Consider the following 13206-nt stretch of genomic DNA (forward strand, 5'->3'; position numbering starts at 1 on the left):
CATCAGGTGCAAATATGCCTATTAGTGCCGATTTACTGGCTTTATGTATTTAGACATATATTTGCTTTGTGATGGTAACCTGGGTGATTCGGTTTTCTCTTTTGCTAGGACTCTTAATACCTCGAAGAATAAAAATGCATTGTAGATGTTATGATGAGGTCATCTGAAAGATATGTGTCATAAAAAAAAAAAATAATAATTGGGTGGCACCCTCTCCAAATGTGAGATTTAATTCTCCACGTGGCCCTTTGACTCCTAAGGATCTTGAGCCCCGACCATTAAGATTCCATGTTCAGTTAACTCAGCGGTGGGGATGCCAGAGCCTTGTGAGGCTCAGAGAGGCCCGTTACCCAAATGGAGCACATTGTGGGACTCACCCAATGGTCACAACGGCATGGCTGGGGGACTGAGGAAACCCACGCTTACTTCAAAACATAATTACCTAGGGGCTCAGAAGGGAAGGGGGTGGGGCGCCTGGGTGGCTCAGTCGGTTGAGCATCCGACTTCGACTCGGGTCATGATCTCACACTCATGGGCCCAAGCCCCACGTCGGGCTCTGTGATGACAGCTCAGAGCCGGGAGCCTTGCTTCGGATTCTGTGTCCCCCCCATCTCTCTGCCCCTCCCCCGCTCACACTCTGTCTCTCTCTCTCTCTCTCTCAGAATAAATAAACATAATAATGAAAAAAAATTTTTAAAGAAGGGAAGGGGCTGACAGAGTGGAGGCCAGAAAGCCACTGCCATGTAGAATACAAAGCAATTTGAGAAACATCTCCCTGTCTCTTGTGGATCTGACCCAAACTTCATAGGTAGCTTTTACCCTCCGTCGCATCTCCAGTACCCAGCTCAGTACCCGACACATGATAAGGACTCTGTAACTATTCACCGTTACCATCACGACCGCTAACATCTGAATACAGCAGCACAAGCCTGGCTGCCTGTATCCCAAGAAAGCCCTACAGTGGCGGCTCCAAAATTTCGGCACAGAATATGCTTAGGGACAGTCATAGGGTGTGACAAGGAACACTGAGGTAGCAAGTACTCCTATTTTGCTTCTACACGTTCACTTAGGGGCACTTTCTGGGGTAGCAGAGGTAATGGGACCAGAGCGCCTCTTCCTCACAGCTACTCCTCTAAAGTGCCACCGATGATCTCGTCTCTCGCTCACAGCTACCTGAAAAGAGAGGAGTTATAAATCACCCTTTACAGACAATACAACTACATCCGGACACTTAAGTAATATCACATGCTCCATATCACATGGCCAGAAGGGGCCAAGTTACTCGAGTAGCAACAGGTAATCCAAAAACAGAGTAATTTGGCCTTTTACAAAGCCGGATCCAGGACTCAAATCCACCAAAGTGGTTTTTTAGACAGATGCATACACCTGAAATGTGATGGAGTCTAACTTTCCTCTTCAGTGTGAGCTAAAACACCATGCTGGCTGCCCTACGGTAAGAAATGCCTATCTGGCCACAGATGTTATACACCTCTGGGTTCATTATTTGAAAATATCAGTTAAAAGCAAAATTCTCTCTGTGTCACTCACGTATGCACACACACGGGCAAAGATGGGGATCTGGTCCCTCATCCCTAAAGTGGGAGGTCTGGACCAGAGCAGGGTCTCACCAAGTTTGATGTGCGTAGGAAATCATCTGGGCATCTTGTGAAAACGCACATTCTGATTCAGTAGGTTTGAGACGGAGCCCAAGATTTTGCCATTTCTAGCAAGCAAGGTGCTGCTGCTACCACTCCACAGATGACACCGGAAGAGGCCCCTTCCTGTTGCAAGCGTCTTGGCATATCTACCATGCCCCTACTCCCTGGTCCCGACACCTATCAGAGGGATCATGTCCATTACTGCTCACCTGCCCAGCTGCAAGCCTTCACTCCGCTTACCCACTTATCCAAATCTCTTCCAGGCCTGGAGTGGGCTCCACATCCGTGAGATCCGTGAGGTATTCCTTAACTCCTTTTTTTTCTCCCCAGTGGTCATTTTCTCCTAAAAACCCCAGCATTAGAGGTTTACTCTCTTGCCTTGCATTGGTCACTAACGATTTCTGGATGAGATCTAACTAAATTATAGGCTAGTAAGGACACGTCCCTTCATTCTTTTCTCTCAGTAAGAATGCTTCCAAATGGTCACCTTTTTTTTCAGTCTTAGTTCTCCGTATGCATGTCATTCCTTGGTGGCCTTCCCTGAATGCCCAGTCTAAGTTACTATACATCTCAACCATGATCTCGCAGTCCAGGGGTTTGAGCCCTGCGTTCAGCTCTGTGCTGACAGCTCAGAGCCTGGAGCCTGCTTCAGATTCTGTGTCTCCCCTTCTCTGCCTGCCACACCCCCCCCCCCACCAAGTCACGCACTCTCTCTCTCTCAAAAACAAACATTAACATTTTTTTTTAATTAAAAAAAAAACAAACAGAAAATGCTTTGTGGATCCATCAGAGACCTGTCACCAGAGCACTAATCTTGGGACTCTCACGTGTCTTTATTCTTGAAAACCAATTCCTTGTCTGTGTTCCTTCTTTCCTGCTGGGTACTCACAGCGGCCCACATCACAACTAATTCTGAAAGGAGACCAGACATGTGAGCTCCTATCAGTTTCCAGTAAGTTTCCAGCAGGACAAATCTCTTCTCTCACAGAGCTTGTAGATTCTAAGAAGTAACAGGAGAGACATACTTGTGGACATTTAGGATCCGTTTGGGGAACACAGGGCAAATTTAGATGTCATCTTTCCTTGGTTTCTCCACTGACGGAGCCCTCTCTGTAAAGCCCTTTCCTAGCTCAGCTTTGATCTGCTCTCAGGCCTGCCAACACACCCGTTTCTCATCTCAGACCTCAATTATTTTATAAGACATACAATCTGGCTTTGATAGTGTACATGGAAAACGGTAGAAAACGCAGGCTTCAGGGGGATATCTGAATGTGCAAAAATGAACCCACTTATTAGAGAAAACCTCCCCGGTTGGTCTCTAATCAAGAGCTTAGTGATTTGTAATGTTAAGAATGAATGAAGCCGAAGGCAGAAGCGAAGGCTGCTATTGCCATGTGCCATTTATCTGCAGCGGAGGTAGAGACCCCGTCTCCTGTGTTCTAAGGAATGCTCTGTAGACTTTTCCTGATCATCATTTCCTTTCCTCTGTAGTGAAAGCTTTTGGGCTTGAACTCTTTGACACCCTTCAGACACACAAGAAATAGGTTTGATCGTGACCTTGACACTAGCATGAGTTTACCTGTTTGCAAACTGAAGTTCTAGAAAGTGGCACTGAGTTCAGTCTCTCGGGGGTTCATCTATGGGACTCGGAGGCAGAGGCAGGCACCCGTCCCTCCCCCAGGGCAGTGTTGCATGGGGAAGGGCTAGAAACGCCAACCGCGGAGCCTCTAACTGTGAGAAAACCCAAGAGCCCGGGGCCGCCTGGCTGCGGAAATGCTGTTCCTGCTCCCTCTAGGGTCTGCTCAAGCTTTTTCTGCCTCTTCTGTTCCCAAGGAAATCTAACGAGGCCTTAACGTACTGTCGCATTTCACATTTTCTATCAGGCTCGTTTATCTTTTACACATGCCATGAAAAACACCTGTGAGGCTACCAAGGTATGTTGTGTTGGAGTTGCAGATAGAAGGCAGGCGGCCCAGGGTGCCTGGGAGGCGCAGTCAGTTCAATGTCCGCCTCTTGGTTTTGGCTCAGGTCATGATCTCACGGTGCTGTGAGTTCAAGCCCCGCACTGGGCTCCACACTGTCAACCTGCTTGGGATTCTCTCTTTTCCTCTCTCTCTCTCAAAATAAATAAATAAACTTAAAAGACAAGAGGCCCAGTTAAATCTGAATTTCAGAGAAACAACAAAACATTTTCAGGTTTATGCCCCCAGCAATATTTTTATTTGCTAAATCTATTGCTTAGCTTATCGCTTGCTTGTCACGCTTTAGTCTGTCATGTTGCCTCTTACTGGCAGGTGTACGAGGAGGGTGAAGAAGCAAGAAGGAAAGAGGAGGAATTTTATGCCCTGTGTCCAGCCTTGGGATCACAGGTTCCTTCTTCTGCTTTCGAGATGACAGAAGAGGGCTTGAGAGGCCTTCCTGTGATATCCTCAAACCTTCCAGGCCAAAGAATGTTCTCTTGGTCGTGTTTTCACAGACTTTGAATTTGACTGTAGAGTGGTGTGAGTTTGAAAGCTGGGCTCTCCAGCAAAGTGAAATTAAAGGGTCCCGGTGAACCGCAAAGCAAGGAAAGCAGCCACAGAGAAAGTGTCTCCGTTCTCCTGGACACAGCAGGCTTTCGTGAATGACACTGGTCCTATGCCACACGGATGCCACAGTTCACACACGGCAGCTGATTGTGTAACTCCGTTCCGTGGAGGTTAAGTGCAGATACGGTCCCATGTGGATCCTGGCGAATAGGAACAGAATGGGAGAGTGAGGAAAATAAACTGGGAGAAGACGTTAGGACTAACAAGGTTGAAAGCTAAATTTAATGAGTGTTTACCGCGTGCTACGCATTAATTTACAGGAACTAAACTTGTTGATTCCTCACGATAATGCTGTGAGGTAGGTGTTGGTGTCATTATCCCCATTACAAATGAGGAAACTGAGGCAGCCGAGATCAGGTCATTTACTTACTTAAATGAAGTAGCTGGTTAGGGGAGGATACAAACTGGTTCCAGAACCCACTACACCAAACTACCTCAATCTCCTTCCTCAGCCTGAGCCATCTGTGACAGCAGGGCGTGCGGAGAGGTCCCAGTTGCTGAGCTGTCGACACAAGCAAACCTGTCCCCCCTGCAAGCTTCCGGAGACCAAGAGGGGCCTGTGTGGACCCCTGGCCGGGCATCTTCTCCACTGAGCAGCCCCGGGAGCCCAGATAGGGGAGCCAGGCCAGGCTGATGAAATGATCAGGGGAAGCAAATGGGTTGTGAATAAATGATGAAACTGAAAGAATTACATAAGGATTGTTTTTAAGAAAGAGCAAGAGCAAATGACAGGTTTCAGGTCAGAGTTTAATCCAACTAAACGAAGCTCATCTGTTTCCTCTTCTTTTTTTTTTCCCAAGGCCTTCATTGCCCTCTTGCTACAACATGTTTCAAATATTGTCCTGAGCTCCGAGTTCTTGAGAAGCCAAGGAATGACCACGATTAGGTAGCCTTAGCCTGTTAGTCCTTAGCAGGGTGACAGGGGTATCCCACAATCCCAGAAATCATCTCTACTGAAATGGCCAGTGAACTTAGGGAGAAAATAACTCCAGAAGGGCCAAGATCATCACTGTTGCTTTAAAAATAACTCTGCATAACTCAGAAACCCCTAGGAATGTATGTTGATACCATATTATTACAGAGGTTAAAGGACCTTGCTGGAAACAGATGGGATCTATCTGATTTCCTCTGATACCCTGAGCTAACAACAAAGAAAATTACTGAAGGTGGTAACACTCGGGTTAAATGGAACAGTTCGAAGTTCCAAAGAACTCAGTCTGGAAGGACGCCTCTGAGTAAGAAATCATAAATCTTAATGCAGTCACCAACATAGCTAGAAAAACTAGCTATGTCCAAGGCCTGTTCATCTAGAAAAGGATTCTTCTCTTCTCCAGATCACTCAAATGAGTTTTCAAGGTACAAATGATGGCTATAATATATGCAGAAATTAGAAACTGTTAATGACTTAATCCCTCTGAACTCCTAATGAAGTTCTGCAATATTATCCTCTGTATACAGCTTAGTGCACGGAGGCCCATGAAGGATAGGAGTCACCACCCGTGGTCCCCTGGCAGCCAGCTGTGTAATAAAATGAGATCTCAGATCCTGTCTTTGTACAAAACACCAGCTTATTATTGACATTCAAGAAATCTGGAAGCTTGGAGCCCAAAACCCTTTAAAGATGACAAGCTAGACTTAGTTATTTCTCCTTTGCAGTGATTTCTCTAAAAGGAAACAATCCAGTATGGAATTAAAACTCTCCCTTTATATGGCTTATTTTCTAGCATTCAAAATCTGAGCAGGAATAGAGAGGTGGAAAGAGGTGTGCTGGGAACACTTTGATCGTCATCCAGATGCATTATTTGCTTGGAAAGGGTATCAGAGGTCACCTTTCAAACAGGCAGGTGCAGGGTTTCCTTTAAGGAAACACTTCTCCTTCAGCCCGGCCATCACTCCACAATCTCCACCTCATGTAACATGGTCCACATTTATATCATTGAATCTGTAAGTGTTAGTATCCTTAGTGTTCTTTTGGGAAAGTGTCTGCTTGAGCTTTAAACACAAGTGAATGCTGTGTATGTGAGGAGGAACAATCTTGTCACCGGAACTGTGGCCAGCAAAGCCCTCCTGTGTGGGTTCTGTGGATCCTTAAACAGCAAAACTCAGTATATCCAATACCCACTCAAAACCACCATCGTCACAAGATTTCTGTCTGGACCCCAAAGTTCAGACCGCCCTTGTCTGTCGTCTGCTCTTCTCTTCCTTTCTTCCTGAATCCTGGCTGCCTCACTTCAATAGATAATTAAAATCTTTCTTACTTTCTCAATACTCCGTGGGGAAATTCCACTTTGAAATTCTCTTTTCCCTGTCATTTTTACTTTACAGTTGGGAGGACAGGGATGAGCTAGGAAACAGGATCTCTCTCTCCCTCTCGCATTTTTAAAATGACGTAGGGAGTTTGGACATCCTCCCTACCCCCATCTCCCCTCTTTGATCCTAACCCTGATTCCTGGAGAATTATAGTTTTCCTTTTAATGCTTGCTGATTACCGCACGGGGTGGGAGCAGGACCGGCTGCCCAAGGAAGCGCCCCGGAGAGCCGATTCTAATCTCCGCGGAGCCCCAGCTGCCCCGCGTCGGGGGGGTGGGGGGGGTGGGGGGGGGACGCCGAGGTCCCCAGGAGGCCGGTCACAAAGCCCGGTTCTGCCGGAGCGCGAGAGCAGCAGACACTGGCTGCCCCGGGCCCGCGGTGCGCCCAGCGCGGCGGGGGCGGCTCCACTCCGCCGGCCCGAGTTCGCTGGGGGACAACTTACTGTGCTCGCTGTGCGTCCACACTGCAAACTCCCAAGCGGGAGGGGGAGAAACAGCCAAGGCTGTGTCGTGTCCGAGAGTAGAGGCAACAAAAGAGGAAAGGGGAGAGGGAGGAAAGGAGGGAGGGCGGGCCGGCTGGAGACGCGGGCACTGCCCCCTCTCTCTCACCCAGAGCGCCCCTCGGATGCTGATGGGGAGACCCTCCAGGAGAGACGGCCCTTTCTTGGGGCCCCCTCCGACCCGCTGCTCAGACAGGTAGTTGGAGGGAAAAGAACAAAGCTCCCAGGGCAGGCGGGCGGCGGTCCCGGGGCGCCCCGGGGGCGGGGAAGGCAGAGGCCGAGGCGCCGCGCGCCCCGCGCTCCCCGCCGGCGCCCCCCGCCTCCCACCCCGTGCCCGGGGCCCCTCGCCGGCCCCCCCATCCGCCTCCCCTCGCGCCTCCGGGTCCTCCGGGAAGCGCTTCCCCCGAAGGCACCGGCGGCCGGCTGCGGAGGAAGTGGGGGGAGCGCAGGGAGGGCGGCGCGGCGACGGGGGGGGGGGGGGGGGCAGCGCCGGGGAGGAGGCGGGGGGCGGGGCGGGGGGCGGGTGCGCCCCCGAGCAGCGGAGTCGGGCCGGGTACCGACTGCCATCCTGCCGCAATTTCCCTGTGTCATGGCTCCGGTCTCTTAGCAACAGCCGCCAGTCCGGCCGCCCCGAGCAGCGCCAGCCGCCGCCGCCGCCGCCGCCGCCGCGGGCTCAACTCCACCCGGCGGAGCCCGGCGCGCCGCAGCCACACAAAAGAGGCGCTGGGGCCGGCCCGGGAGCGCCGCGGCGGGGCTCGCCGAGAGGCGCAGGAGGAGCGGCGGCGGGGAGCACGGCTCCGAGGCAGGATGCGGGCTGCGGAGGACCTGACACTTCTTGGAAACTCTTGGAAATGGCTCCCGCCACGGCAGCGGGGGGAGCTGCGAACCTGGGGCGGGCGCTCGCCCCCGCTGGGCTGCTGAGCCGCTCTCGGCTGGAGGGCCCCGAGGCGCTGTCCCTGCGCCCCGCCGTCGGCTCGGGCTGAAAAAGTTTCTCCATGGTTCCTTTGTGTCGCCCGAGCGCCCGTTCGCCGGCCCTGAGCTGCCCCAGCCTTCCCGGGTAAGTGAGCGATATTGTTTGCTTTTAGTGCTGCCATTTTGAGCAATTCCGTGAGTCCTCAGCCCCCGAACCGCCCCTCCCCTCCCCTGCGGCCCCAAGCCCGGGTCCCCGGGCTGCTGCTGTTCGGGGAGAGTCGTTTTCCTAGGCGGGCTGCACGGGATGCGCTGCCCAGAAAAAGCGAGCTCGGGATTGCCCTCACTTCGCTCCTGCCTCTGTTCTTTCCAGAGGCGGACTCCCAGCTGCTTCACTCATGTGACTCCAACAGAAATAAGCAGACCCAAAAGCAGGGCAAGGGGTTCGCTGTCCAGCCAATTAGGGAGTGGGGGTCGAGGACCTGGATTGAGTCCCGGGCAGGGCGCTCCCAGCCTCTGGGCTGGGAGCCTCAGACGCCGAGTGGAGCTTAATCCATCATGAGCAGAGAAACTTGAATGTCTCTCTTGGAAGCAGTTGTATTTTTAGACATCCCTCCTTTGCTTTCCCCCATGCTCCATTCCTTAACCACGGAAAGACCAGCACCAGGCAGTAAATTGCGAGGGCAGCCAACCTCGACTGCCAAGTTTGTTTCCCTTCATTATGTATGAAGAAAAGCCTCAAAGGTGGGTCTTCCTTGCCATCTGACTTTTGTCAGTATTTCACGTCAGATGGCAATACATTACAATGGAGTTCAGCTTTCAACAGAGCTGAAGGAATAATAAACTAGGGAGTTAATTACTAGCTATTAAACTAATTTTAAAGATCTGTAAACGATTGCTGAAATCCATTCCAGTTTTCTTTACATTCTGTCTACCCAAAGCCAAAGCCGCCTTATTGGGGAGAAAAACAGGTGGATACCTTCTTTCCCAAAGATGCTCAGCATTCTGGTGCACCTTAGCAATGCCCAACAAAACGTTAGCCCTTCTCTCCTCTTGGAGAGCCACTGTGCCAACTGAGTCTAGGTTTGTTTCTAAAATGTCTGGCTGCTAAAACCTTAAAATAACTGCAGATCTCCAGATTATTGCATTAAAGATGCTGTAGTCTAGGGATCACTTAAAACAGCAGTCTCTATGTTACAACTACACAATAAATGTGCTTATTTTGGGGGATGACAGATGAACAGTAGCTACTCTTTTTTTTTTTTTTTTTTTTTTTTTTACAATCTGTTTGTACTTACTGGTGCAGCCTCTTTTTAAAACAAAATTGTAAAGGCTTATAGATGTATTCTCTACGAACCCCTCTAACCTACCTAGTATTTCTCTTTAGTGAAAACCAACTAAGTTCCAAGGAGACATTGATTTGCAAACATTGCAAAGAGATGATTACCATTTGCTTTTCCACCAGTGGAGAAAAGATTCTGCCTATATTGATGTAATGGAGGGGATCAAGGGCCAAAGCTCTTTACCCAGGCACCAATTAAAAGCAAAATTCTTCCTAAGTAATCCCACATATTCAAAGGGTAATTTATTCGAAAACATGAATTATTTCATAAAGGGCAAAATACCAAAAGGCTTGTGAGTGGTATCTGAGCCTTTCAAATTCATACAATGCCCTTAATTTTAGCATCTCTATTATAGGAGAGAACACAACCAATGGAACAGAAAATGTTTTACTCTGGGGATCCAGCAGGATTGAAATTTTTAGAAGCTCACAGATATCTGCAAAGACACATCTGTGCATTTACCTACCTGGGGTTTATTATATTAAACAACCAAACTTTCTATAGGATAGTCCATGGATCCTTGCCACCCTCCCTTCCTAAACACGACCTCATGAGAGAAAGATGAAGAAAACAGCTCTCACTTGGGGAGAGGTCATTCTACAAATCATCATTATTATGTAGACTGCTGCACCTAATTAATTGCCTATTCATTTGAATATTGGGAATCTGAAGAGTGCTGTTGGCACATTAATAAGGGGTCAGAAAGCTATTATGGCAGAGTGGCTATTTTTTTTTTTTTTCTTTTTAAGATTGTAATTTTCCCACAGGAGGAAAAAAAAAAAAAAGGTCTTTCTCTTAGAGATTCTAGGGGACTTCTTAAATTCCCTGATGAGGTTTAGCACATGATACCTTTAAGGGAGTTCCTCTGAGGGAGGAGAGGAGGCCAGAAGGAAGAGCTCAGTTACATAACCAGTTACCTAAAACTAAATATTCCACCCCAAGAAGCTGTCCAGATGTTGCAAAAAAAAGTGATGAGGAAAAGGCTGCTTGTCTTTAGCTGTAGGAACATCAAGAGGTGGGAGACAACTTTCGAAAGGGATTTATTATCAGAGGATTGACGTAGTTCTGGTGTTCTCCCCGAAATGAACTCTCCATTAATTATCTGCAGTATATAAGCCGTCTGCCTGCCAGTATGTGACCTTTCATTTTCATCCAGTGATGAAAATTGCTTTTGTCATTATAAAACAGTAACTTTTGTGACTGTTTTAGTGACTTTGAGCTAAACATTGACAAATTCCTCTGCTTAGAGACTTGAACCTCCTGAACTGCTCCCTTGGGCAATCTTCCTATTCCCACAGGACAAAGGGAAAGGCTTTTGCCACGAAAGTCCTCAACCACCTCTTTGAGCCCCCACATTTAGTTTCTACTAATGGTCAGCCCTCCTTCAGCTGCCAGCTGGGAGGGTTTGAAATGAGCCTTGCTGGAATATCACCTACAGAGTGTGTGGGATGAGGGAGGGGGAAGAAAGAAGGCGTTCTCTCAAATTGTTTTATCACCTCCTATCAGTGATTGCAACAGCGTTTCTCGGCCCTAATCCATCTACCCCACCCCCTGGCCTCTACATTCGGCACTCCAGTTAGTGGGTAGCCCTGGGCTGGGGGGGGGGGGGTTACACATGTGGCGAGACCTGGGAGCAGGACAGTCGCAGCGCGTGGGATGTTGCTGCAGCCAAGCCTATACCCTCTGACTGTCTTCCTCTGCTTTGCAGCAGGAGGAGGTGGCCGAGCAGCTAGTGGGCAGTTGGCGCCCCCCACTACTCAAGCCTCCGCCCCAGAAACTAGCCGCGCACCGCACGGGCTCACCATGATCGCCACCGGTGGCCTACTGAGGATTTCCGCCAGAAAGCAGGATCCCCTCCGGCCCCCAAGCCAGGTCCCCAAACGCAAGCGGAAAGCCAAGAAAAGGCGCAAGAACGACGTAGTGGTGGTGAAAGGCAAGCTAAAGCTGTGCTCCATCTCGGGGCTCATTGCCCTCTGCGGGATCCTGGTGCTGCTGGTGGGCATAGCCATGGCGGTGGTGGGCTACTGGCCCAAGGCCAACGGGGCCAATAGGGAAGGGGATAAGCAGCTGCCGCCCGCAGGCAGCGGCCACCGCGTCCCGACCTCGGCCAGTGGCAGCAGCAGTGGGAGCAAAAACCGGTCCAGGAGCCACCTGGGGACTCCGGGGGGTGTCAACTCCAGTTCGGTGGGTGCGCCCCGAAGCACCCCTCCAGCGCGGTCAGCCTCCCCTTCGTCTTCCTCCACGTCCGTGGGTTTCTTCTTCCGCATCTTCTCCGGATACCTGCACTCCGACAAGCTCAAGGTCTTCGGGCCCCTCATCATGGGCATAGGCATCTTCCTCTTCATCTGCGCCAACGCGGTGCTCCACGAGAACCGAGACAAGAAGACCAAGATCATCAACCTGCGGGACCTCTACTCCACCGTCATCGACGTGCACAGCCTTCGCGCTAAAGACCTGGCGGCCGCCGCGGCTGCGGCCGCCGCCGCCGCCTCCTCGTCCTCCGCCCCCACCTCGGCGACCCCCGGAACCGCGCCGCTCAACGGCTTCCTCAGCTACGTGCAGTCGCGGGGCCTGGAGCTGAAGCCCGGGAGCTGCGGCGGAGGCTCAGGGGACGCCTTCGGGGCGGCGGCGTTGCTGGCCAGGGGCTCGTGGCCTCACCCCTCGGCGCTAGGCGGGGGCGGTGGCGGGGCCAAGGAAGCCGCGTCCCCGCCGGACCTGGCCTCGTCTCCGCGCTGCCCGCGGGAGTCCCCGAGCCTGACGGAGGCCGTGTACAGCATCTACCGCGAGCGCTCGGGCGTGGCTGGCCGTCGCCGGGCCGCCGCCGCCGCCGCCGCCGCTGTGGCCGCTGCCGCCGCCGCCACCGCGGCCGCCAGCAGCGGCGGCAGCCCGGCGCCCTGCAGCCCACCCGAGAGCTGGGGGCGCCAGAGCACCGCCAGCTCCCTCGTGGGCTCTTCGCTGAGCGCCTTCGCGTTACTACCCTTGCAAGGGGACCGCGACGGGGATGGGGACGGGGACGCGGAGGGCTTGAGCTGCAGCTGGCAGAGGCCGCCTGGGGAACGCGGCTCCCGGGAGATCCCAAGGGGCGAGCTCGACCTGAGCTTGACCGACCTCCGCGGCGCCCCGGGCTGCTCGCGTTGGGCGCCCAGCGAGCTGGAGGAGCCCGAGGGCGCGGCGGCGGCGGCGGCGCGCACCGCCAGGGGGCAGGGTGGCCGCCTGCCCAGGACCGTCAGGTACGCCGCCCTGCGGCGCTGCAGCACTAGCGGGCTCCCGGACTACCGGGCGCCGCTGTCCCCCGAGCCCCCACCCTCCCCGCGCAGCGCGGAGCTGGACTCGAGCCTTCTGGCCCAAGCTGCCTCCCCCTCCCCGCCCCTGCGGCTGGAGGACTCGCCCCCCGCCAGGCCGGACTCGCCGAGCTCCCAGTCGGACGACCCTTCCTGCTGCAATAAGGGCTACAGCCCCCTGCGGGAGGCTGGCACCTCTTTGGAGTCAGTTGTGCAAGCAGTAGCCAGTAAAAGTCCAGACTGTGAGGCCGCCACGGCCCCGGGTGTGGAGCCGAGCCCCCCGGAGGATCCCAGCCAAGGGCCACCTAAGGCCCAGCCACCTCAGCCGGTGCAGAGGCAGTTTACAAACAAGGAGAAACTCTTTATGATTTCCCGGTCTCATGCCATAGGGGTAGAGGATGGAGATCTGGAAAGTACTGGCATTTAGGGCAAGAGGGAGCAAGGGGGCGGGGGGGAGGGGTGGAGTGAGAAAACTGGGAAAATGCCCACTCCAATCGGCGAATTTAACATTTCCCTCTTTCCCTGTGGACTCATCCGAGGAAATCGTCCAATACCCAAAGAGCTGCAGAATGCTATCCTTGAATTGCGTTCACAAGATTCCTGTAGATAACTCCATGC

General features: G+C 52.4%; 1 protein-coding gene and 1 long non-coding RNA gene across 3 annotated transcripts in view; one reads left to right on the plus strand and one right to left on the minus strand.

Annotated features, from left to right (window-relative positions):
• Positions 1 to 3847: 3847 nt before the first annotated feature.
• LOC122204061 overlaps positions 3848 to 13206 on the minus strand; it is a 30690-nt gene continuing 21331 nt past the window's right edge. For both annotated transcript variants that reach the window (XR_006195458.1, XR_006195459.1), the window contains one exon: positions 3848 to 4386. This is a non-coding gene — a long non-coding RNA (uncharacterized LOC122204061). The remainder of the gene's footprint in view (positions 4387 to 13206) is intronic.
• TMEM200C (transmembrane protein 200C) lies at positions 8001 to 13015 on the plus strand. The gene is made up of 2 exons (XM_042911238.1): positions 8001 to 8112; positions 11016 to 13015. The coding sequence occupies exon 2, from the start codon at positions 11111 to 11113 to the stop codon at positions 13013 to 13015; it is 1905 nt and encodes a 634-aa protein (XP_042767172.1). The 5' UTR covers positions 8001 to 8112; positions 11016 to 11110.

This window comes from Panthera leo, chromosome D3 (assembly GCF_018350215.1).
Source record: "Panthera leo isolate Ple1 chromosome D3, P.leo_Ple1_pat1.1, whole genome shotgun sequence".
Classification (NCBI taxonomy): Eukaryota; Metazoa; Chordata; class Mammalia; order Carnivora; family Felidae; genus Panthera; species Panthera leo.